Genomic DNA, 24,676 nt, shown 5'->3' on the forward strand with positions numbered 1-24,676 from the left:
ACAAAAGAAAATTTAGAGTCAGAAAACATCTGAATGAATATGAAACCTTATATTATTTAAATCTCTGAATGACTGAAATATGGGAAAATCCACTAAAGACAACTAAATGTTGTAAGATTCAGTCAGAAAAGATGATTCTAAGTCATCATCTGACTTCAACTGCCGAGATCTGAACCACCAATGAACAATAAGCTTGAATTTAATGGGCCAATCAGAATGCTGTATTTAGCTGGCCTGCAATAACTACTGGCATACTGTTATTCCGACCCGTGGCACTGACGTCACATCTTATGAAGACTCTAGAGCAGCTCTTCCTCAACCTCCTCCGACCACAGGTACAACATGCCCAGGACCCACTACAGTTTGCATACGGGTGTCGGATGCCATCCTGTACCTCCTACACAGAGCCCACTCACACCTGGATGGGGGAAAAGGCACGGTCAGGATCCTGTTTCTTGACTTTTCCAGTGCCTTTAATACCATCCGGCCCTGTCTGCTTCAGGAAAAACTGAACAGGATGGAGGTGGACCCCTGCCTGGTGGCTTGGATCTCCGACTACCTCACCGACAGACCACAGTACGTCAGGCTGAAGGACATCACGTCTGACACTGTGGTCAGCAGCACAGGAGCACCACAGGGAACTGTGCTGTCCCCTCTTCTCTTCACCCTGTACACCTCTGACTTCTGCTACAACTCTGAATTATGCCATATTCAGAAGTTTGCAGACGACACAGCCATCATGGGGTGTATCTGGGATGATCAAGAAGAGGAGTACAGAAGTCTGGTGAGGAACTTTGTCGCATGGAGTCACACAAACCACCTGCAACTCAACACCTCAAAGACTAAGGAACTGGTTGTGGACTTCGGGAGGTCCAGAGAAGGTCCACTGCCGGTTCAGATAGAGGGGGAGGAGGTGGAGGTGGTCAACAAGTACAAGTACCTCGGGCTGTGGGTGGACAATAAACTGGACTGGTCATGCAACACAGAGCACCTGTATAAAAAAGCCCAAAGCCGACTGTACTTCCTCAGGAGGCTGAGGTCTTTTAACATCTGCAGGAAGCTCCTGAGGATGTTTTACCAGTCGGTGGTTGCTGGAGTAATTTTCTATGCTGTGGTGTGCTGGGGGAGCACAGCAAAGAAGGACTCATGCAGGCTGGAGAAACTGATCAGGAGGGCTAGCTCTGTGGTCGGCATGAAGCTGGACACTCTGGTGACAGTGGCAGAGAAAAGGACATTAAAGAAACTGATGGACATTATGAACAATGCTGGGCATCCTCTGCACACGGCCATAAACGACCAGAAGAGTCTGTTCAGTGACAGGTTGCTTCTCCCAAAGACAAGAACTAACAGACTTAAAAACTCCTTTGTCCCACACGCCATCAGACTGTTTAACTCCTCTCTGGAGGGGAGAGGGAGGGGAAACAGGAAACAGGAGGACAAAGGAGGGGGGAACAACTAAGCTGTAGTGCCTCTTCACCTCACTGTACAATACCTTGTGCAATACTTTTTGTAAATAGTCAACAGTGCAATAGACTCAATACTTGAAATGTGCAATTCACTTGTATTTTTATTTTTTATTCCTATTTATTCTATTTATCCCCTTTGTATATTTTATTTATATTTGTCTCTGTATTTATATATGTGTGTGTATGTGTGTATATATATATATATATATATATATTCTGTAACTGTAACTTCTGTCAGTGCTGTGCTTTTTTGGAAATCGAATTTCCCAGAGGAACCCACCCGAGGGATTAATAAAGTTCTATCTTATCTTATCTTATCTTATCTTATCTTATCTTATCTTATCTTATCTTATCTTATCTTATTCTGTGGCAAAACCCTGTCAAATCTGCTTTGGTGCACCTGTTGAAAAACTGCATCTAAATCCAAGACCATAACTCGTAAAAAACAGCTTTTGAACTGTGAGGATCCCAAGGAATTGTTCTACACAACAGTGTCCAGGGTCATTTACTTCTTTTTCTCCAATCACACTCAATGACTTAATTGTAGTAATAGGTAAAATGAAATCCTCATCATGCTCCTTAAATATATTACCTCCCTCTGTCCTGTCTGGGACTCTCACCAGCATTGGTCCCACATTACTATCCATCATCAACAACTCACTGAGGCAAGGCTGTGTTCCGTCCTATTTTAAACATGCTGAGGTAACCCCTCTGTTAAAAAAACAGAATCTAGATCCTACCTCCCCTAGTAGTTATCGTCCTATTTCAAGATTGCCATTTATAAGTAAATTACTAGAAAAGATTGTAGAAAATCAGTTCAGGTCCTTACTATGCCGATTGCAGATTTTTGACCCTTTTCAGTCTGGCTTTCAAAAGCAGAACTCTACGGAGTCCGTTCTCTTAAGGGTCTATAATGATCTACTAATGGCATCTGACGCAGGAAATTGTTCCGTGATCATTTTTCTTGATCTTAGTGCAGCCTTTGACACCATCGACCACAAAATCTTACTCAACAGGCTGAAGGTTCTGGCTGGTGTATCTGGCACTGCCTTAGACTGGTTTTCTTCCTACTTATCAGACAGAACTTTTTCTGTTAGGACTGATAGGTTCTCCTCTAACACTGCTGCCCTAACTTGCGGGGTTGCACAGGGTTCAGTTTTGGGTCCATTATTATTTTCTTTTTATATGCTTCCTTTAGCTGGCATTATTCAGTCTTTTAGTGACCTGTCTTATCATTTCTATGCAGATGACATTCAGCTGTATATGTCCTTTAAGCCTCATCAGCTGGATAGGCTGTCCACCCTAGTCCAGTGCTTAACTCAGGTTTCTGACTGGCTTTCTAACAATTACCTTGTTTTAAACATGAACAAGACAGAGACCATGATCATAGCTCCTCCTGATCTATATTCTAAAATCAGTCAGGTTCTTGCCCCTTTCTGTTCTTCTGCTAAGCCAAATATTCGAAATCTTGGAGTAATATTTGACTCTTCTTTGGGCCTTGACTCACACGTAAAATCTCTGTCTCGTTCCTGTTTCTTTCATTTAAGGAATATTTCTAAATTGCGACATATGGTCTCCTTAGCTGAACTGGAAAAAATTGTCCATGCATTTGTGTCATCGCGTTTAGATTATTGTAATTCCCTGTTTACCAGCTTGGATAAATCATCTCGTTCTCGCCTCCAAGCTATACAAAACGCAGCAGCCAGACTACTAACTCGCTCTAGCAAGCGAGCTCACATCACTCCTATTTTATGTTCTTTACATTGGCTCCCAATAGATTTTAGAATTCGTTTTAAAATTATTGTTTTAACGTACAGAGCACTAAATGGCCAAGCCCCAGATTATTTATCCAAGCTTCTCACAAAATACACTACTGCTCGCCGTCTCCGCTAGAAGTTAGCAGGAAGTTAGCTTGCTAGCTTCTATCTAAATACAATATAGCATGTCCTGACTGCGGGGTTTTGGAAACAAATTCAAACGTACAGCTCTGCTATCACTTCCAACATAAATGAAGACAGAAAACTAAATAGCAGTGACGTTTGTAGGGTTACTGAAGTTTGGCTAGCTGGTATATAATAATGTGCTACGTGACCGCTAGCGACACAGCTATGTTAGCATAATATAAACAGTTATGTTTGAGTTATGATGCAGCTGTTATACTGGGCAAAGTATGGGACTAATCCGTGGACAGATGATTATAAGTTGTATTGTAATAGCTTTGTGCTAACGATGCTATTTGTTAACTCAGAGCTGATATTTATTTCTTTACATCTTAGTTCTGGACATTATAGATGAAAATGAAAGAAATCAAAACTGAATGAGGATCTGATGGTACGGTCACCGGAGCAACCTGCAAATCTAAAGGCGACCACAGCATTTAAATCATTACATTGGGCAAAACATGCTAAATTGAGCATGTGCAATCGTGTGAGAGTGGTTTGGGGTCTTTGAAAGGATGAAAAGTAGTTTTCTTGAAATGTGCTTGTTTAATTTGCTTAGCTAGTGGAGTGTAACTTCAGTGTAAAACCTTGATTAACTGAACAGTTTACAGTTATTGATTGATTATTTTATTCACACACACTTATGTCATTTTTCATTCATTGCTCATCTCAACTATAAACAAAAATGAAAATTCGGCCTTGACAATGACACCAGAGCATGCAGAAGGATTTATTAATGCATATCATTTGAATGGCAACAAAAATGCCAGTGTCATGGTGGTGCGAGAGGAAAGGTGAGGGGATCAGCACACGTGATAGAATTCATCCTCTGCACCATAGACTATGATTGTTTGGACTAAAGGCACACGTGGAGAACTGAGCATCATTGCTATTCCTATGTCAAGCTGCTAGCATGCTGGGAAAGAAAAGCATATATTAATATATTACAAGTCTCTGGGTGTCGTTGCAGACGTGTGCTTTAACGAAAGCAATACGTTTTTGAACACTTGTGAGTCATCTTCGTTTTACATCATCACTGGTAGGTGTATGTTTAAGGGCACTAAATGTTGGGACACATGGCTTATGTCAGAAATCTGAGTGGACCAGGTTGGAGTCTTTAAATCGAGTTGTCGACAGTCCTCATGATTTAAAAAAAATGCTTGATATTTGCTACTGATGGAGTTAGTCAGGTGAGGGAGACATTTTTCATTCACGGTGAATGTAACGGCAGCTCCTGCTTTGCTCCATGTGCTGGATCGCTTTGGTTAACTCCGTTCATGTTTGTATATGTGTGAGTAGTAGGTACCTGTGCGTCCTTCTCACAGCTTTTTTGACAGCTTTGTCTTGGGACGAGTGACGGGGTGACTGACTGGCTGTAATTTGGTTGTCATGGATACAGATGTAGTAGATACACGCGCACACGAGCACGCACAGACAGCAGTGTGACTCCAGGGGTTGATGCGCCTCAAATAGAAACGCAGAGATGAGTCATCCGCCAAGCTGCTGCAGTACACACACACACACACACACACACACACACACACACACACACACACACACACACACACACACACACACACACACACACACACACACACACACTCACCTTTAGTAGATGTGTTTGGTATGTTAGACCACTGAGATGTCAGACATGTTGCCTGGACAGTTTCATCTGCTACTATAAACACACGAAAGGCTGATTTTAAGCTAACAGCGCATGTCTTTAATAAATAATCATAGTGTTGGATAACAGAGCAGCAACACAGCAGCCCATTCAGTTTCAACAAGACAGGACACTTCAAGTTAACTTTCTGTATTTACATTTTCTCCCTTTGCTGTGTATATAGTCTTTACTTGTGAGTCATACTGAGGCAGCCTTAGATCTGCTGGAGGACACAGGGAGCTGTTTACACAGGAGGTGAGGATGATGAGGGAGATGAAGGTGATGAGGAGGAGGTGGGATAGAAGTGATGATAAAATGATTCAAAGAAACATTTCTGGAAAGGAAACAGCAGCGACAGTGGTCAACGCAGAGATGAAAAGCAGACAAATACATGAATTAGACGAGTCCTGAGCTGGTCTGCTGGATTTGTTTGTCTGTTAAATGTAAAATCACTGATTACACAGAGCTCAGTTTGTTCTCCTCTTTTGCTTTTTCTAATCCTTGCACTCTGCATTTGCCAGCAGCTGAGACATCCCATTATATTTCGTTATGAGGACCAAAACCTATTCTTAATCTCTAGCTTCTGTTATGACTGAATACTGAATGGAACAAACAAATTCTATAAAGAGCAGTTTCAATGAATAATATCCACGCTGACAGCAAAGTGAGGCGTGTAGCTTCTGGTTACAAAGAAGCCTTTGCAGGATTCTCTGTGACAGTTTTCTATTGGAAGTGAGGTGACTGAAAAATGTCCGAAAGAATAGAAAATTTTTTTTGAAGCACGGAGAACGACTGCTCAGGATCAGAATATAAGAAAACAAAAGTCTGGCTCACTGGAAGCAAAATGGGAAGAAATCAGAGGTGACTTAAGACTTATGCACAGTCTTGTAGTTATACTTAATTTAAATTCCTTTTTGAAAATTACAGTTTTCAACAAAATGTGAAGAAACTGTTGTGAGTTTGTGTCCAAAAGCGTCTTTGTATTGTGTTTAAGAGATTTTAACGAAAGCCTAACTAGATCTGGCTGTACTTTAACTACCAGCTTTTAACCACAAGATGGTGCAAGTGAGGCGGTGTACTCTTTGTTTAACCCAGCAAGTCCTTAAGACCACAGACGTATTGGCAGCCTGGCAAGCGGCAGATGCTCTTAAAGAAATGGTGGTAGCGAATAAAAAAAAGTTAAGCAGCCATCAAATAATAACATCTTAAACTAGTAAAACACTGCCCCCTGATGGTGGAAGTTGTAGCTAATTCAAACAAGTGTCTTTAAGGCTTCAACGTTTCTTTTCAATAAAAACCTGTTTATGGGTTAAGTGAATGAAGCCTCACAAAAACAATGATTAACAATATTGTTAATGCAATTTAACAGCAAGTACAGCTTAAAGCTGCAGAACCATTCGCAGCACCAACCTGATGGTGGTACTAAATGGAACAGTTGTCAGGATTCCTCCTCTGGGAGCCATGAATGTTGGCCAATCCTTTGGCTGAATGTTGACATATTTTATTGGTCAGGTGGACATATCGGCCAGCCGGTGGCACTAAATGACCATTCAGCAGATGAGCAGGCTTTATCCTCTTGGCACTGTGGATGCTTGGAGCTGATATCACACTGCGATCTTACACTGACTGTGCCATCCCCCAGTGCCCGCTGCTAGCTAACATAAACACCTGCACGGCCACAATTTGTGCACCCAAAAAAAGGGGGGTCGTGGAGCTAGCAGAGCAAGAAGAGGTCCACAGTGCCCGCCCACACTCTTTGATTGACATACAGTATTTGGCAAGCACAGCACAGAAACATGAAAGCACCCAGCGCCACCCTCCCATCCCCACCCCAGAGCTGCAGGCTTACTGCTCCCTCCTTCTCTCCTTCTCTCCTTCTCTCCCCTCTCTCTGTCTATTTTTATCTCTAGCTCCTCCTCTACCCTAGCAGGCTATTTTCAGCACTGTTCCCCCACCCCAATCGCCTGTGTTTGTAAATGCTTCTCTTCTCTTCTCTTCTCTTCTCTTCTCTTCTCTTCTCTTCTCTTCTCTTCTCTTCTCTTCTCTTCTCTTCTCTTCTCTTCTTCTCGTGTCCTTGCTCCCTCTCCTTTCTATGAAGTAAAATGAGCTGTTGTTGACTTTTCTCTGTATCCGTCTAACTTCCTTTCCACCCAGTGATCTACTTTCAGCCTCTCTCTCTCTCGGTCACCCTCCTCCCTCCGTCTCCTGTCTCTCTGTCGACGTTCATTCAGTAGCTCAGTGAGCGTCTCTCTCACACACACACACACTCATCAGTGACTCTCAGTCAGTGAATATTAGCCGTCTGACCAGCAGCTGTTTGTGGTCGCTGTGTGGAGCTCCACTATCCTCTGTCTTATGATAAGAGGACAGCGTGCCATCTCCTCTCCTGCTGCTCAGTTTCTCAGTGAGGACTCCAAACTCGCCGTCCCAGCGTTCTTCCATTTCCTTCTCTGTCTGTCATTCTCTCAGTGCTTCGTTCTAATTTTGGAAACATGGAACCTCGGGGAGCGCTCTCCCAAAGCTATTTACGTCCTCGCCTCTCCTCCTCCTCCACCTCCTCCTTGCTCTCCTCCTCTTCCTTCTCTTCCTCCTCCCTCTCGTCAGCCAGGAGGAGAACAGCGTGAGGATTCTTTGATGCACACAGAGCTGGGGAATTGGGCTGCTCCTCTGTCTGTATTTTTATTGTGTTGACGAGGCTGCAGCAGCTCCTCTCGTCGTCGCTCCTCGCTCTCACAGCCTGTGGGTGACTGGATTTTCCCTCGCAGCTGAATGGAAGAAACAAACTTTCTGTTCCTTCCATCTGCAACACACCCCAACAGCACTGGAGCCAGCACTGTGTTTCTGCATGGATCAGGACTCCAGGTGATGTAGGTACAGAGAAATAAACCAAAAGACCACACAGACACTTTTCAGGTGGTCTCCTTTGGCTGTTGACATTTTGATTGATCTGCGAAACCCAGCGGAGGGGAGGCTTTCTGTGGGCTGCAGCCGAGACGACGATATTAGAAAGGAGGAGTTTGCTCAAAGTGTCGCCCGCTCGTCATCACAACTCGAGCTGAGCAGTCAGAGACGGCAGAAGCTCCAGGAGTCCGATGGAGACTGGATTACACAAGAGAAGCACAGAGCTGTTCGATTATTTTCTTTTCTTGTAATTTGCGGCCGTTCCCTGCAGAAGTTAGTTTTGAAGTTTTCAGTTTAACTGTATGGGTCTACGGCATGCCTGCGTCTCGGATGAAGAAGTGACTGGTTTAATAAAATAAAGCGCCGGCTCTCGCCTTGGCATGCTGTTGCATCCCACCGTGTCAGGATTGTGCGCCATGTTGCAGACCATCTATGAGACTGAGTCCTGTTTTTCCTCCAGCAGCACAGACAGCCACCATCAGCCTCTGGAGCTCCTGAGCGGCAACAGGGGCTCCAGCGCTGCCATGCCCACTGCTGGTGAGTCATCTATGGGAAAGTAGGGGTGGGGGGAGAGGGAAGGTGGGAGGGAGGGAGTGGGGGTGCTGCGGTGTGCTGGAGTTTGATTAAAACTGATGAATAATTTGATGTTTTCTCTCATAAGTAACGCCTGTGTGGTATTTGTGTTGAAGTTTGTCAGCTGGAGCAGCAGCACTCGCAGCTCGCTGAGGAGACGGTGGTACCTGAGTACACTAAGTGCTCGGTGTCCACAGTTTGCGTCAAACTGTGCACTCCACAGATACCTCATACACGTATTTTTAGATTCAACGTGACTTCCCACATCTTGTCTGTATCGTCTTCTCCAGCAAACACATTGAGGATAAATATTGATGGATGTGTTTAGAAATCATAGATTTAAGTGGAATAACTGTGTGCAGGTTTCCAGTGCTAGGCGTCAGTGTTACAACGCAAAAGATACCCAACCTCAGAAAATATCCTGGTTCCATAGTTTATCCCTGCAGTACAGTTAAACAGACATTTTCTCACAATTGGAACTTTTAACTCTTTAAAAAAAAATCGAAATATGTGTAAAAGTCTCTCGTTTGACATTGAAAGAGAAAGCTCCACATTTTATGTTAAAACAAAAAGAAAAATGAATCAGATTTTTAGAAATAAAGTGCAAGTTGACGAGCCTGACAGAAGGTCAAAGAGAGATGAGATTCAGTCTTCTTTGTAAGAAGAATATTTCACTCTTAAAGCAAAAAAGCAGTTCTCGCTCTTCTTCACATTTCTTAGAGAAGAAGGGCAGAAAGCCCCGACCAGTCTCTCTTGATCTCTTGTAAAAGGTCTGAGTATTTTTGTAGTTTATGTAGATGGTTTCTTTTTGGCTTTCTCTGTCTGGACACACTTTCTGTCATTCCGTCTCATTCTGTAGACTAAGTTAGCTTTGGGAATCCTTTGGGCATCTTTAGGAAATTGACAGTGTTTTAATTATTTATTTTTGGCTACTCCTATAATGCCAAACACAAATGTACACTAGTAGGAAACATGGGTGATAAAATGGATTTTCTGAGCTTTAGGTAGAGTAGAACTGGCCAAACAATGGTGCCAAAATGAGGTAAAGCAATGTTGAAATGTAGCTTGATGACAGCAGGCTGGAACAAAGAGGATGTATATTGACTCTAATCTTCTTTTGGCTGCAGTTACAATGTTGGCTCCGTGCATGTGTGTGTGTGTGTTCAGAATAAAAGACTTGCAGAGATTGAAGACGCTGTTAATGAAGTAGCTCAAGATTTGTTAGATTTACATGTGTAGTGGCCCAAAATTCCTTTAAATGAAGTAATGAATTTCCTCTTAGATTGCAAAATGAAAACAACTCCTGGATCAACACACCTGATAACCGCCTGTTTGTTTATATCATTATAACTGGTGAACTATGTGCACATCTTAAGCTTCTCAAAAAAAGAGAATGTCACGAAAAAGAACTTAAAAAAAGAACTTTCACTTGTACCTGAAATATATCGAGTCTTCTTTTGTTTGAATTTTGATTATAGCTTATAATCAAAGCCAGCCTCTCTTATTATTAGAAGAGATATATTACAACACACAAATGGCCAAAATGTTCAAAGAAATGTTTGTCTGTACACCCATGACTCTACTCCGTTACTCCTTTACTGTGGATTACTGCGTCAGTGCATCGTAGTTGTGGCATTGCAAGGCTGTTATTGAGGTTTCTTTGATAGTGGCCTTTGGCTTTTCTGGATTTTGGGAGTTTGTCATTTTCATCTAGACAGTACTCCAGAGATTCTCTGTAAGGTTCAGGTCAGGTGAGTTCGTTGGCCAGTTTCATTTTGCACTGTGGGCAAGTGCTAATACCTAGATAAAGATATCAACATCTCGAGGAGACTGGATCCTTCACACTGCACTTAAAACACTGGGATATCTTCCTTTAAGTTCTTGAGCCTTGATTTCTAAATGCAATGCAACATTTACTTTCATCTGAAAAGACTTTGGGCCACTGATGAACAGGTAAGACATTTCTCAAGTCTTTGGTTCAGTAGTGGGTTAATCGTAGGGAAGTGACAGATGTAGCATCTTTTCCTGAAGACGTCTGTGCACGGTGGTTCTCGATGCACTGGCAACAGCCTCAGTCCATCCTAAGTTTAGAATCAACTTTTCTTGACCATCATCTCAAGACGTCAGTCACCCGGGCTCCTTTTGGATCTTTTCCTATCACACTTTTCCCTTCCACTAAACTTTCCATGCTTTGGTACGGCACTCTGTGAATCCTGTGTATCCAGCCTTTTCAGCAATGACCTAATGTGGCTTACTCTCGTTGTTGCAGGTGTCAGTGACTGTAATCTGAACAACTGTCAAGTCGGTAGTTTTCCCTTGATTGTGGTTATTTGTATTCTACTTGCGCAAGAGATGCACGACAGTTCTCTTGCTCTAGTAGGCTGGAACTTTATGTAACCACAAAGTAAAGGTTTACCTTTATAAATGAGATTGTGAAAAATAATGAACTTTGTATGATATTCTACCGTAAGTAACAGCAGCTGTCACCTATTGCTATTCCTGTTGTATAGATAACCCTTTAATGTATTTACCACCCATCAGCCGTATCCTTTTCTCCTATTGGTAGTTGATCCAATCCCTTGTCTCAAAGTTGAAAGTTTAAATTAGTCCTTGCCCACTATGTGTCAGTAAAGGTTATTTTGGCTTTGTAAGTAGCTTAAATTCATTGACGTTCACAACTATAATCAGTGCTAGTCTGTGTGGACGCATCTGTTCAGTCATGTTTAAATCCACCACTGTCTGTTTTGGTCTCCACCGCCTGTTGTAGGAAATGTGCTCTGCTTTGTTCATCCGATACTTTCTGAACTTTTCCATCTGCTTAACTGTAAGCATTCAATGAGAGCTTTTTGTACTCTAAACTGATGTCGGATGCTGAAATGACCAAGCAAGATCACAACCGTGAGACTCAACCAGAAGCTATAGAGTGTAAAAACACAATGACGAAATGTACAGTGTTAAACGCTGAGGAGGCCTGCTTCATGGGGTGATAATTCTTTGAGGTTTCGTTACTGTTACTGGTTCACTTTACATTGTACGTGACCACTGAAGTTGAAATATAAAAACATAACTTGGTGCATCTTTAAAGCTACGTATATTCTGTGGCACAATTAATTGTACCAGATGTTCTCAGGTACTTTCAGCCCAGTGTAACACAACAGACAAGATCCACTGTGGATGACCTACAGTCTGCCATCCCATAATGCTTAACCCACCCATCAGTCTCTATAGCAACACCACACATGTGACTCCTCTCCCTCTCTCTAAGCTTCTAATTTGTCTAAAGTACACACAGCCATTATACTATTTTTACCTCACTCTCCCTCTTCCTCTGCCTTTTCTTTCTCTTGCTCTGTCTCTCTGTCTCATGGCTTTTTTTAGAGTGTTTTGCAGGGCTGACGTCATAGTGCCTATTTTCTTTTAGCAATGCAGAGTGAACAAGACGGGGAGAAAGAAAGCAGGAGAAAAATATTGGTTTGCAGAAATACCTCCCAGCAGAAGCAGCACCAGTGTGAAATAGGAGTGATAGAACCAGAGAAAGAGTGTAAAGTAATCCAAATTGGACTTCAAACTCCACATCCCTGATGGGATACATCATGCGATTTTCAAAATATTTGCAGTGACAAATCTTGGCCAACACTTAGTAAAGCATCTTTGACTCTGTCTGGATACTGACCGGATCACAGTTGCTTTAAAGCAGCCACATGAGGTATTCCTGTCAGAGGCATTAGTGGGAAATTCCCAGTTAGTAGATTGTAGGACTGTAACGCTGCAGCCAGGCTGACAAAGAGTCAGAGGTCCGCTGAGCCAAGCATTCCTTTAAACTGAACTAGTAGACTTCATTAATTTCCTCACAAATAAAATATTAAATATTCAAAAAATATTCAAAACCACCTCACAGACATATCATTATTTACAGATACTTTCAGTAGTACGGATATTTATTTAGACTCTTTCTCTCTGATTCATTTTTCTGAGTTAACTTCAGTAATTGTTTTCCTCCAAATCATCAACGTGTCTGTTAGATTCCATTCCTACAAAAGTGCTTAATGAAGTCCTACCATTAATTAATGCTTCAGTTTTAAATATAATCAGTCTCTATCTCTATTACTGGCCTGTGTACCACACACCTTTAAGGTGGCAGTAATTAAACTGTTACTTAAAAAGCCATCACTTGACCCAGCTTGCGTAGAAATTATAGGCCAATCTCCAACCTTCCTTTCCTCTCTAAAATCCTTGAAAGAGTAGTTGTCAAACAGCTAACAGATCATCTGCAGAGGTTTATTTGAAGAGTTTCAGTCAGGTTTCAGAGCTCATCACAGCACAGAAACAGCTTTAGTGAAGGTTACAGATGATCTTCTTATGGCCTCTGACAGTGGACTCATCTCTGTGCTTGTCCTGCTAGACCTCAGTGCAGCGTTCGATACTGTCGACCATAATATCCTATTAGAGCGATTAGAACATGCTGTAGGTATTACAGGTACTGTGCTGCAGTGGTTTGTATCATATCTATCTAACAGACTCTGGTTTGCTCATTTAAATGGGGGAAGTCTTATAAACACACTAATGTTAATTAGTTCCGCAGGACTCTGCTTACATTATACATTCTTACATACATTTTCATTGCTATATAGATGATACCCAGCTTTATCTGTCTACTAAGCCAGATGACCACACCAATTAGTTAAACTGTAAGAATACCTTAAAGACATGAAAACCTGAGTGACCTCTAATTTTCTTCTTCTAAACTCAGGATATTGTACTTGGCTCTAAAAACCTTAGAAACATGGTGTTTAACCAGATACTCTGGACTGCACTACCTTGTCCTCCAATAACAGTCAGAGTCATTGTTGACCAGCACATGTGCATATTAGACAAATATGTAGGACCACTTTCTTCCATTTGCACAATATCTCTAAAATTAGAACCATGCTGTCTCAGAGTGACGCTGGAAAATTAGTTCATGCATTTATTACTTCTAGGCTGGACGAGTTTAACTCATTATTATTAGAATGTCTTAAAAACTCTGTGAAATGCCTTCAGTTGGTCCAAAATGCTGAAGTGAGAGTACTGATAGGGACTAGAAAGAGAGAGCAGATTTATCGAATACTGGCCTCTCTTTATTGGCTCTGTTAAATCCAGAATCACATTTACGTTTTTTCTCCTGATGAACAAGGTCTTGAATAATCAGGCCCCACCTTATCTTAAAGACCTCATATTAGGGCGATTTGGTAATATGTGTTTCCTACAATATTCAAAAGTAGAATGGGAGACAGAGCCTTCAGCTTCCAGATCCCAGATTTGATTGCTACTTCTAAGAATAATATCCTTTTTCATAAAACTTATAGTTAGGGGTAGATCAAGTGACCCCTGAATCTTTCCTTAGTTATGGTGCAGTTGGCTTCACCAATGCACTGAGCGTTTGCCACCTCTTTTCACTCATCATGTTTTTTTACACCTCTACATTTAATAACTAGTTATTATTAATCTCTGGCTCTCTTCCACAGTGTGTCTTTTATCCCGTTTCCTCCGCTCACCCCTAACCCGTCACTGCAGATGGCCCCGCCCCTCCCTGAGCCTCATTCTACTGGAGGTTTCTTTCTGTTAAAAGAGAGTTTTTCCTTCCCACTGTTGCCAGGTGCTTGCAAATAGGGGGTCATATGATTGTTGACTTTTCTCTGTATTATTGTAGGTTCTATTATAAAGCAGCTGTTTTTGTGATTTGGCGCCTTATTAATAAAATTGAATTGAATAAGACACAAATGGTTCATTTCACCGGTCCAAGAAACAACAACAAAATAAAGTACTTGGGGATTTTTATCCTGAATTTATAGTTGAGCGGCTGTAGATCATTTTTATTTCCTTCATGCTCATTATTATGGAGAATGTTTATATGGTTTTGCAACATCTAAAATGAGCCATTTGACAAACAATAGTAAATACTGAAGAATCTTAGTTTCATTATGCCAATTCTTAGAAGAAAATGGAAAAATGTAAAATTCATTTTTTTAAAAAAGTAACAATATTTAATACAAAATGAAGTCAATAGTTACTGCTCTCACATTTACACTGTTCTACTTTTCTGTTAATTAATCTTTTTATCCAGTAGTTTGACAATTTTCCTGAAGTACCTTTGGCCAAATGGAATCTCCTTGTGCTGGTGATTTCAGTGCTTCCTTGTGTGATGGATGGATGCACAGAGTGTACAGACTTGCTTTTATGGACGTAGCGTTGGGCGATGGAAGCTAACAGTCATTGCATTTGTTTGCTTGGTCCTTATCCATTAATTAAACTGCAATTTGTGGTCCATTGATTAGCCACTTCAACTTGCTGTTTGAATAAAGAGGACATGGCTAGTAATAGAAAATCACAAAATGCTTGCTAAATTACTAATGCTAGCTGTTTCCATCAACCCACAGATAGTACCTGATCTCGGATGAGGTAAATCAGAGTCAGCAGCGGGTTATCTAGTTTGTCTATCCACTATTAATCTACCCTCAAAGACCAGAAGTTTGTTCACAATGTGCATGCACAAATTAACAGTCCTCCTAGCTTGCCCAGCTCAAGCCAGTGTTAATGGCACATGCACATGCTCATCAAATCGACCGGTGCTATGTATTCTAGGGAGGCAAGCATACTTAAGCCTGCTTACAGAGTTAACAGCTAACTGTGGCTGCATGATGACAGTAATTTAAAGGATGGTGCACACATGCAATGAGAGAAGCTCATGGGACAGAACACTCTTTGAGATGCAAGGAGAAATATTGATGTTGATTTTTTACATGTTACTGGAAAAGCAGTAACATGTTTGTCCAGTAACATGCAGTGGTGGCTTTGCTTGCCCTGATTGAATGCCACTGATACACATTTATTTAATTGGAGTTCTTCACGCCTTCATTTTTAGCTTGCTTTATAATAAACTCTCTGGTTTTACGAGGTTCATTCATTTTCTTGAAGAAGTGTGCCTGTGTATCTTATTAGGGCCAGGGTATAATGACCAGTCCGTCTTGTTTCCATCCAGATTCATTGACTGGACGAAGTGGACCCACAGTCTGTCTTTCATTCTTTTTTTACTGCATCTGCCGTGGTGCATGAATGACTGCGTGGTGCTGCAGTGAGCAGTAGTCAGTTAGAAGCCGATACTGGATGATTGACTAAAATGTTGCCTGAGCCCTGCCTCTGTGTCAGACTGTACGTTAGTGTGTGTGTTTACCAGACTATAAATGTCTTCAGTTTGACGTCAGACGCTGGCTGCTGTGGAATGCTGCTCTGTTGCCAAACGGACTGTTGTACCCACACTCACAGACCGGTCTCTCACGTACACACACATATACAGACAGAGTGTGTGTTGTAGTGGAAGGGGAGACACGTGCGTCACAGTGAAACTCCAGAATATTTGTTTAGGTAATTTGTGAACGGCTGCACACATATGCACAGGCACACTTGTTTATCCAGAGCTCCCACTTTTTGGGCATTTTTGGTCACAAACCAGCAGCCTGAAAAGCTTCTGCTGATTTCATATACCTGTGTCATGAAGCACTTGTTCACTCGTTGTAGATCCACTTCATGTTTCTCTTCAGCTCTGCTATGATCTGAAGCCAAAGTCGTCACAATCTAACAGGCTTGGCCCTACTGTCGATGTTCCTGTTTGATTAGCTTAGAAGCCACATGGGAAGCGTCAGACATCAGAGACCAATCGGTCCAACTCAGAAAGGTCAAAGGTCAGACTTCACAGTAGGTAAAACCTAATTAAATTTCCTCCCTGGTCTGCAGACAGGAAATGTCCTGACGTCACAGCGTGCTGCCGTGTGTGGCGTTTCCAAAGAAATAGCCTGATCCTCTCATAGGGGTCACCAGGAGAGCAAAGGCAGGTCACGGTTACAGCCCTTCTCCCGGACACAGTGATGGCTGCTGATGGAGCAGGAATACGAGGACCTCTCTGCCCCTCTCTCTCATTGCTCTCATCTTTTACTCCCAGCCCTAAATTACAAATGACCAGAGTCTCCGTTATATGGCAGCCTTTGGGAGTGAAGAAAGTAAGAAAACAGATTTTTATTGGTTTATTAAAGTTACCTTTCACATTTTATCTGACACCCCCTTCACTGATGTAGACAGAACGTAGACAGAAGAAGAAGGTTTTCTGTGTCTTGCTCAGACCCTCTGAGGTGCGGGATCTGCAGCTTCTCCGTCCCAGCGTACAGACTGTGTGTTGATGCTGACGGTGCTTGTTGGTGCAAATGTAACACTTCTTTGTCTTGTAAGGGAAAAACACAAATAGTCTATGAAAACATTTAGGGAACGTTTAAACATTCAAAGTGAGAAAAGGAGAGTTTTCCACTGCCTGGCTCATAGTTCATCTAGCATTGCTCCAGGTATCTTATAGCAGCAGCCTGGAGAGCACATCATTATCTAAATTACAGGTTATCTTATCTAAAATATAAACATGGGCTAATGATCTAAGTAAATATTAGCAGACAGACTGTTGTGGGTGCGTGCATCGAGTCCAACATGGTTAAAACGTCATCTGATCTCCCAAAGTCCCAGACAGCTACGCAGGACCTTTGCGATACTCATCCCTAGTGTTAACCTGTTGCTTCTTTGCGCTTCCAAGGGCCAAAACTAAAGAATCAGTCCAAATGAGATCATACAAACTCTCCCCCCCTCTTCCTCTTTCTCTCTCACTAACATTCACTTATACACACAAGTGATCAGTATAAGCTGATTGGAGCTGCTAAGCTGATTGGAACCTTCCGATCTAAGCGCTGCTGAGGCTTGTAGCTTAAATGTACTTGTGAAAAAAAAGAAGAAGAGTACATTGCAACAAATGCAGCGAGCGAGTGACGACAGTCAGCTTAAACTGAGTGCATTTCTGTACGTACACAAATGATGCTTCATTTCTGTTAAAATGAAGCCGATCTTATAAGTTATTGTGAAAAAGTCTTTAAGAGAGTAGCCAGTGTCCAAAAGCAGGTTTTGTTTGTAGGTTATATTAAGGAAGCTCACCAATTAATCAGTATCACAGCTCGTAATTATTAATCAGAGGTCATAGCCTGTTGACACACTTAAAAAAAGTCAGCTGCTGGGCTTAGCTAGGCTTTGTCTGAAGCAGGAAATCAATATGAATCTGGCATTTCAATTAAGAACAAGTGTTACAGAAACGAGTGTTACAAGACACTTTTTCTTTGTTCCTTTTTCTTTGCTTGCTACTCGTACTACTGTAATAATCTGTCACTATTAGTATGTAAAGCACATGTTAGCATGTTGCTGCAGTGTCCTTTAGTGTAGCCATGCTGAATAAAGGCTGACTTCAGCGCTGGAGCTCAGTGCTACCCACTGCTGCTTGTGAATATTTTTAGGCAGCAGGACTGTCCCCCTCACTTTTCTTACAACACTATCACAGCCCATCTGAATGACATGGAAGCTGTCTCTATGTGGGTGTGTATGCGATGAGTGATGCAATAATCTGCTGTGTCCCTGACATTTTCCACACTAATCAATCACTCATTTCTCTATTCTCGCTCTCTTTCCTGCAGTAGTGGAGGTGAAGAGCAGCCTCCCATCAGGCATGCAGAGCCCAGTAGGAACAGCAAGCGAGCAGAGAGGAGGAGGAGGAAGTGGTGGAGAAGGTGGTGAGTAGGGAGTCCTCTAAGAGTCCTTGAAGTGGGAGGTGTGTGTCTGTGTGTGTGTGGTGGTACAAATTTTAAAAAATAACCAGAATGTGGGAAGTGAAGTGTCTGATGCTTCAAATTTGACGCTCACAGCGTGCCTAACGTTCCTCACCCCAGCGAATGATATACATACCTATGGTTATGTATGTCATATGTATCATGGACAGTGTGCAAGAATGATGTAGTTATCGTGATGTCACCCACCGGTTTGTTTCCTGGTACGAAACTTTCAAATCAGAGCTGGTGTTTGTGATGAGCGAGGGGTCTGACTACAGCGTGCCATTCATGAGCCAGTGTAAAGTGTAAAACCCTTCTTTAGTAATATCAGAATAACCAAAACTGGGCTTAACCTAGACTCATATTCAAAGTTTTTACAGAGGTCATTTTCACACGGACCACAAAAAGTGTGCAGGAATGAGGCAGCCAATCAGGACTGTGCTTAGCCTTTACATTTCAAGCACAGGCCTGATTGGATAAAACCTTCTCCAAAGCATCCCTTCTTATTTTAGCAGGTTGTAAGCATCTGTGAGACCAGTTGCTGGACTTCAGAGGGAGAAATGTTGTGCCATTCCTGCCTGATAGATTTGAGCAGCTCATGAGTCCTGGTTCTACTTTCTTATAGTTTTCAGTTTAATGAAGCAACTGTTCCACGATGCGCCCATGCTGCTGTAATAGATGCAGGGTACAGTTTAGCATTGCCTTGCTGAAATATGTAAGGCTTTTCCTAAAATAACATCAACTGGATGGAAGCACACATTTCTCTTGAACCTGTGTATAGTTTTCAGCACTGATGATTTACAGATGTGCAAGCTTCATACCTTCATACCAAGTGAGCACTGATACTGATGATCTTTAGTTTGGAGGACTGAGCTTCTGTTTTTGCCAAAAAGAATTTCAAATTTCTAATCATCTGAAGACAGAAAGGTTTGCCTCAGTCCATTTTAAATGAGAAGACGGTGGTGTTTAGCGATCATGTTCACATAGTGCTTCTTCTTCTTCTTTGCACATAAGAGCTTTAACCTAAGTTTGTGGATGGGACGGTGCACTGTGTGCTGAGAACCTGAAGATCAGGGTCGTCCAAGACTGGTTTTTGGCCTTATCCTCTTTGCACAGAGATTTCTCAGATTTTCATAATCTTTTGATACTACTGCTTTAGATGATAAGATATTCAAAGTCATCACAATTATACATTGAGGAATTTTTCCAAAGACCCAATCCTGTTACTGACGTGTTGCCAATAAACCAATATTAGATGCAAAATGTTGTTCCAGCTCATTTTATTAACACTTACCTTTGCAGCCTTTAGTTTCTCTTTTTTGTTGCTGCTGCCAGAATATAATATTTTTCATAAAATAAATAAAAGGTCTCAGATTTTAGCTTTTAAATAGTGTCCAGTGTGATGGCTGCTGTACTGTTCTTCACACAGTTTTGCTCGAAGGAAATAAAAAAATTAATAATTAGGAAATGGAAAAAATGCAGTAATTCAAATCAGACTGCAGATATACAGAATCAGAAGCTCAGCTGTGCACTTGGCTAAAGTTGATGCCATGTTGTTTTTGACATTTCCAGGTGGGAGTCCTGGAGAAAGCCCGGGAGGAGGAGGAGGCCCGGTGGACCTGCGAACTGAGCCCAGGGTAGGGTCTGTGTCCGGGGGGGCAGTGGTGGACACAGCCATGAGAGAGCAGCAGCTCCAGCAGGAACTCATTCTCCTCAAGCAGCAGCAGGAGCTGCAGAAACAGCTGCTGTTTGCAGAATTTCAGAAAAAACACGAAGTGCTAACAAGACAACACGAAGTCCAGCTGCAGGAACACTTAAAGGTGAGCTGAAGCACCAGCTCTCTTTCCCGCTGCCTTATTCCAGGAACCATTCAATAACCTGTGTGTGTATTTGTGTGTAGCAACAACAGGAGCTGCTGGCAGCCAAACGACAGCAGGAGCTGGAGCAGAAGAGGAAGCTGGAGCAGCAAAGACACGAAGAGCAGGAGAAACAACGGCTGGAGCAGCAACTGCTGCTGCTGAGGAACAAGGAGAAAGGCAAAGAGAGTAGGTCATCCTGATGCTACTCGCAGACCACAGGCTGTTTGCATACAGACAGGGAAGTGGCCTGATTGCTTTGTGTGTTTGTGTGTGTGTGTTTTGGAAGGTGCCATTGCCAGCACAGAGGTGAAGCTGAAGCTGCAGGAGTTCCTTCTCAGTAAGAAGGAGCCTGGTTCTGGCGGACTAAACCATTCCTTCTCCCCAAAGTGCTGGTGAGGACCAAAACTGTTTCAGAGTGTGTGTGTGTAGAAATGGGAAAGTGTTTCCCACTGATGGTTTGATCTTCTGCACCAGAACTAATATAACATGCACTTAACACACTTCGCTATGAAAACAAAACAGAAATAAAACAAAGCTGGACCTGAGAGATATCGAGGAAGCACTCTTCACTTTCCAAGCTGAGGAGAGTGTGAGGGTGCTGTTTTACCCGCGATATCATGAAGTTGTGTTTAGTTTGTCTTTATGTAGAGAAATAAGCATTAAAACACACATGGCTTTGGTTTTACACAGTTATACCTCGTTACCATGGTTATATGTAGTATTTGAGGGAAAATGATGCAATTTGGTGAGCAGCTCTATCTCATTAAATTGACAGTATGCAGTTAATGTACTAGAGTCATGTCTTAGGTCACTGGATAGTAACATAATCACTGTGACACCGCGGCATGTGCATGGTGCAGTGATGCACATGCAAATCCTCTGTGCTATGGCTCAGCAATAGCAATAGTAAGCAATGTTTATCTATGTGGCACGTTTCCAGACACGAGTCACCAAGTGTTTTATGGAAAACGCTGTGAATAATGCAAACAGTGAGAAAGAAACCTGAGGAAAAACTTGAGAATGCAAAAATACTGCTCGGATAATTAAAGAACGCGGACATTAGTTAAAGAGAAGTTACAAAGACAGCAACGTACACAGCAAAGAAGAAACACGTTACTCGAACATCCGAGGACACTGCTCTGTCTTCAGCTGACTTTAACAGCAGAGCTCACCGGTGCAGGTGCAGCCGTCCACAGGCCGGACTCATGGTTCCAACAATAATGTAACACTGTTAGAGCTGAGTGAGCAAGCTCAAGGGTGAAGATGACGCATTTAGGACACCATGCAAGGGAGCGTGTGATGCTCTGGAGGAGGAAACATTCAGACTGGATCCTGAATGCAACAGAGAGACGTTGAGGGTCATGCTGGGCATCGATTTCCATTTCTAATCGATTTGATTTGAATCAATTTTGACTGACAGTCAGAAATACAGTGGAACCCCGACTGACGAAACTAATTCGTTCCCGAGGGTCTTCGTAAGTCGAAGCACCCATCGCGCCTTTTCAGTGAACGATAGGCTACAGGCTAATTGCTAACTGCAACAACAATACGTCGTTTAAGTGGAACAGCGAAGTGCAAGTACCAAAGCCAAGGGGGTTGTCACATGATTCAGAAGGCATTCTGGGCTCAGCCAATCAGAGCCAGCGGATTTCGTTACGTGGGCATTTTGCCGTAACACGGGCAGAAATATTGCCGTTAAGTCCCTCCGTAACTTGAATTTTTTGTTAAAGGGGGTATTCGTAAGTCGGGGTTCCACTGTATTATATTTCTGATTATTTATCAGTATTGACACTTGTGAGATTTCATCAGAGGTGTAAACATCACAGCAGATGCCTTTGTGTCAAAGTAACTGAGGATAAAACAGAAAAAACATGAAGCAGATTTTCCTGGCCTGGCTTTTTATAGCAGATGACCTAAAAAATATTCTGCATTAGATCGAAAACTGAAGAAAACCATAAATCGACATATGAGCATTATCTGATGCTGCTGACGTGAAGCAGAGCAAAGTTAGAGGTTTCATTAGAGACACAGCAAAGCAATTTGGAATTTGGCATCATTTTAAAACATTGACATTTCTTCGGTGTTGAACAGCAGAAATCAGGCTTTCTTATCGGAGGTCATTTGTGTACAGCGCTGTACAAAACGGTAATAAGCAAGCTAATAATGCAGAAAACAGAGATTTGAGATGGGAAACCGTTCTTGAAGTACACTGAGAGAGAGAGGAAGTATGATTTTATCGTGGTGGAAGCAAAAGAGCAAAAGTAAGAGGGAATCCATGACGATGTTTATCAAACGTGAAGCAAAATTTGGATCTTTTGCTGCTGGTTCAGCGAGAGCGACAAAACCTGCAGCATCAGAATCTGTGAGCTGTCGGCTCTCAGGCCCGGCGGCGTGTCCGTGTACGTGCCGTCGGGTGAACGATCCGCGCTTTGTATTTACATCTTTGTGTGGAATCCGTGTACCTGCTCTCATTTGTTGTTGTAGCTGTTTAGCGGTTGTTGAAGTAGTTTTGTGAGCTTCAACCTGAGATTCTGGCATTTCTGGCAAAATGCATTTTTATTTAAAAATATTTCAGGATTTACTTTATTTTATTGAAGCTAAAGTCGATTTGAATCTGGAAAATCAATTTTTAAACCCAGCCCTAGTTGACGGGACTCTTATGTAGACTAGCAGGAGCATTTTTGAATTTGGGTGGGAAGTGAGTCATGTACTTTCCCCCTTTTTATTTTAGTAAATGTTTCCCACTTTGTTGAACTGGCCTCTCGAGTGTTTTAGTGCTGTTTATCTAAATAAAAGTTCCTGCCTGTATTAAAACTCCAGCAGTTTCGAGTGTTTCAAAATAAAGTTTGGTTGTGTTATCTTAATGAGGCGCTGTCTATGACAGCTATTAAAGCGTGGACCCAATCCCAGTCCACGAGGGCCGGTGTCCCTGTAGGTTTTAGGTGTGTCTTTGATCCACCACAGCTGATTTAAATGGATAAATTACCTTCTCAGCATGTCTTGAGGTTCTCCAGAGGCCTGGTAATGAACTAATCATGTGATTCAGGTGTGTTGACCCAGGGTGAGAGCTAAAACCTGCAGGGACACTGGCCCTCGTGGACTGGGATTGGGGACCCCTGTATTAAAGTTTCATTATGGCCTGTTCTAACAGAAGCATCACATGTTCAGTTTTCCTACAGCAGAACAGACCAAAGATTGTCCAGTTTTGATCCTCCTATAGAAAACGTCGATCCCAAAGCTGCTCGCGTTGTGTTTTCAGTGAGCTGAGCTCTTTTTCGTTTTCTACTATTAATAACAGCCACAAACCCATCGTTCTGTGATGTATGTTTTTTTCAGTCTGATGTGTGGATAATCACCTGAATCATGTTAAAAAATATTGCTCCAACACCTCAGACACATCTCCATAACACACGCTAACATACCAGACACCTACGCCTGAATGACAAAAAGCTGTCACTTCCCATGAACGTAATGAGTTCCCAGTCTGAAAAGGGCCGCAGACAACACGATGCCACGTCCTGTTAGAATCAGCAGGGCCAGAAGCAACCGGCAATGTTCACTGATCTACAACAACAACAACAGAAAAGGTCAGGTTTGAGTGTCATAAGCTTTTACTCAGACCCATTCTGCAGCAGCTATAACACAGGAGGAAATTAAAGGAAGAAGCACAGAGAGAATGTTTCCACACTGACAATCAAAGGAAATAACGCAGCATTCTAGGAAGTGTAGGAAATGACTAAATGACGTACACGTCCCTCGAGAACCTGGGCAGAAAATGACATTCAGCGCTTGGTCTCATGGTACGATAAAAGGGTTTTCCCAGGCAGCTAATCTGCCGTCTGTTTGGGTGTTTGTGTCTGCAGGGGAGCCCAGCACACCTCCCTGGAGCAGAGCTCGCCTCCGCAGAGCAACACACCGGGGACTCCTCCTTCCTATAAACTGCCCCCTCTCCTGGGGAACTATGAGGGCAAAGACGACTTCCCACTCCGCAAGACGGGTACGAGTGTGTGTGTGTGTGTGTGTGTGTGTTTGCACGTACACAATTCATAAGGTATGCAAAGGTGGTGCAGTATTGTCATATAATTATTTACTTGTGAAATAAGTGTTGCAGACTGCCTTACCTGGACCTGGAACAAAAGTGTGTAGATACTCCCCAATGCAACGGACAATTCCAACCTACCAGACACATCTCATATATATTAAAGGTGTTTAGGTGGATCCACACATGACAACAGGTGGAGTCCCGATGGCCGAGCAGTTGTTCCTGTTATACTTTGCAGTCTGCTGCCTGGGTGCATGAGTAGTCGGTGTAATCAAAGTCTCTGTGGAAGACGGAGTGAGTAAAGTAAATTTCGCTCACTGTTCGACCCAAATGGACCCTAGTGGACTCGCTGATGGAGAAAGTTTAAAACACACGTAACAATGTAGCTGTGATATGCTACATGCAAAGCAACTGTGGGCACGTCTCAGGTTCATTTTACTCAGCAGCATCCATGGAGGTGAAGAAAACCTCATTTTACTTATGAAGGGGCGTCAAACAATGACACAGTCATCTGCACAGTCCGAGTCTGTGTCTAACAGGGACCGGCCGTCCGCCATAAAGCGATGAGCG

The 24,676-nt window shown here is 42.5% G+C and overlaps 1 protein-coding gene across 2 annotated transcripts in view; it reads left to right on the forward strand.

Moving 5' to 3' along the window:
- Positions 1-24,676, forward strand: part of hdac5 (histone deacetylase 5) — a 66,853-nt gene that overhangs the window by 17,288 nt on the left and 24,889 nt on the right. Inside the window, exons 1-6 of one of the 2 annotated variants that reach the window (XM_026165968.2) lie at positions 7,651-8,507; positions 18,074-18,169; positions 19,778-20,025; positions 20,106-20,250; positions 20,351-20,456; positions 23,928-24,061. In XM_026165968.2, the coding sequence (XP_026021753.2) occupies positions 8,351-8,507; positions 18,074-18,169; positions 19,778-20,025; positions 20,106-20,250; positions 20,351-20,456; positions 23,928-24,061 (886 nt within the window). In that variant the 5' untranslated portion in view covers positions 7,651-8,350. Of the gene's footprint in view, positions 1-7,650; positions 8,508-18,073; positions 18,170-19,777; positions 20,026-20,105; positions 20,251-20,350; positions 20,457-23,927; positions 24,062-24,676 lie in introns of those variants that run through there. The other variant, XM_026165970.2, reaches the window with a different exon arrangement.

Source organism: Astatotilapia calliptera, chromosome 4, assembly GCF_964374335.1.
Source record: "Astatotilapia calliptera chromosome 4, fAstCal68.1, whole genome shotgun sequence".
NCBI classification, from domain to species: domain Eukaryota; kingdom Metazoa; phylum Chordata; class Actinopteri; order Cichliformes; family Cichlidae; genus Astatotilapia; species Astatotilapia calliptera.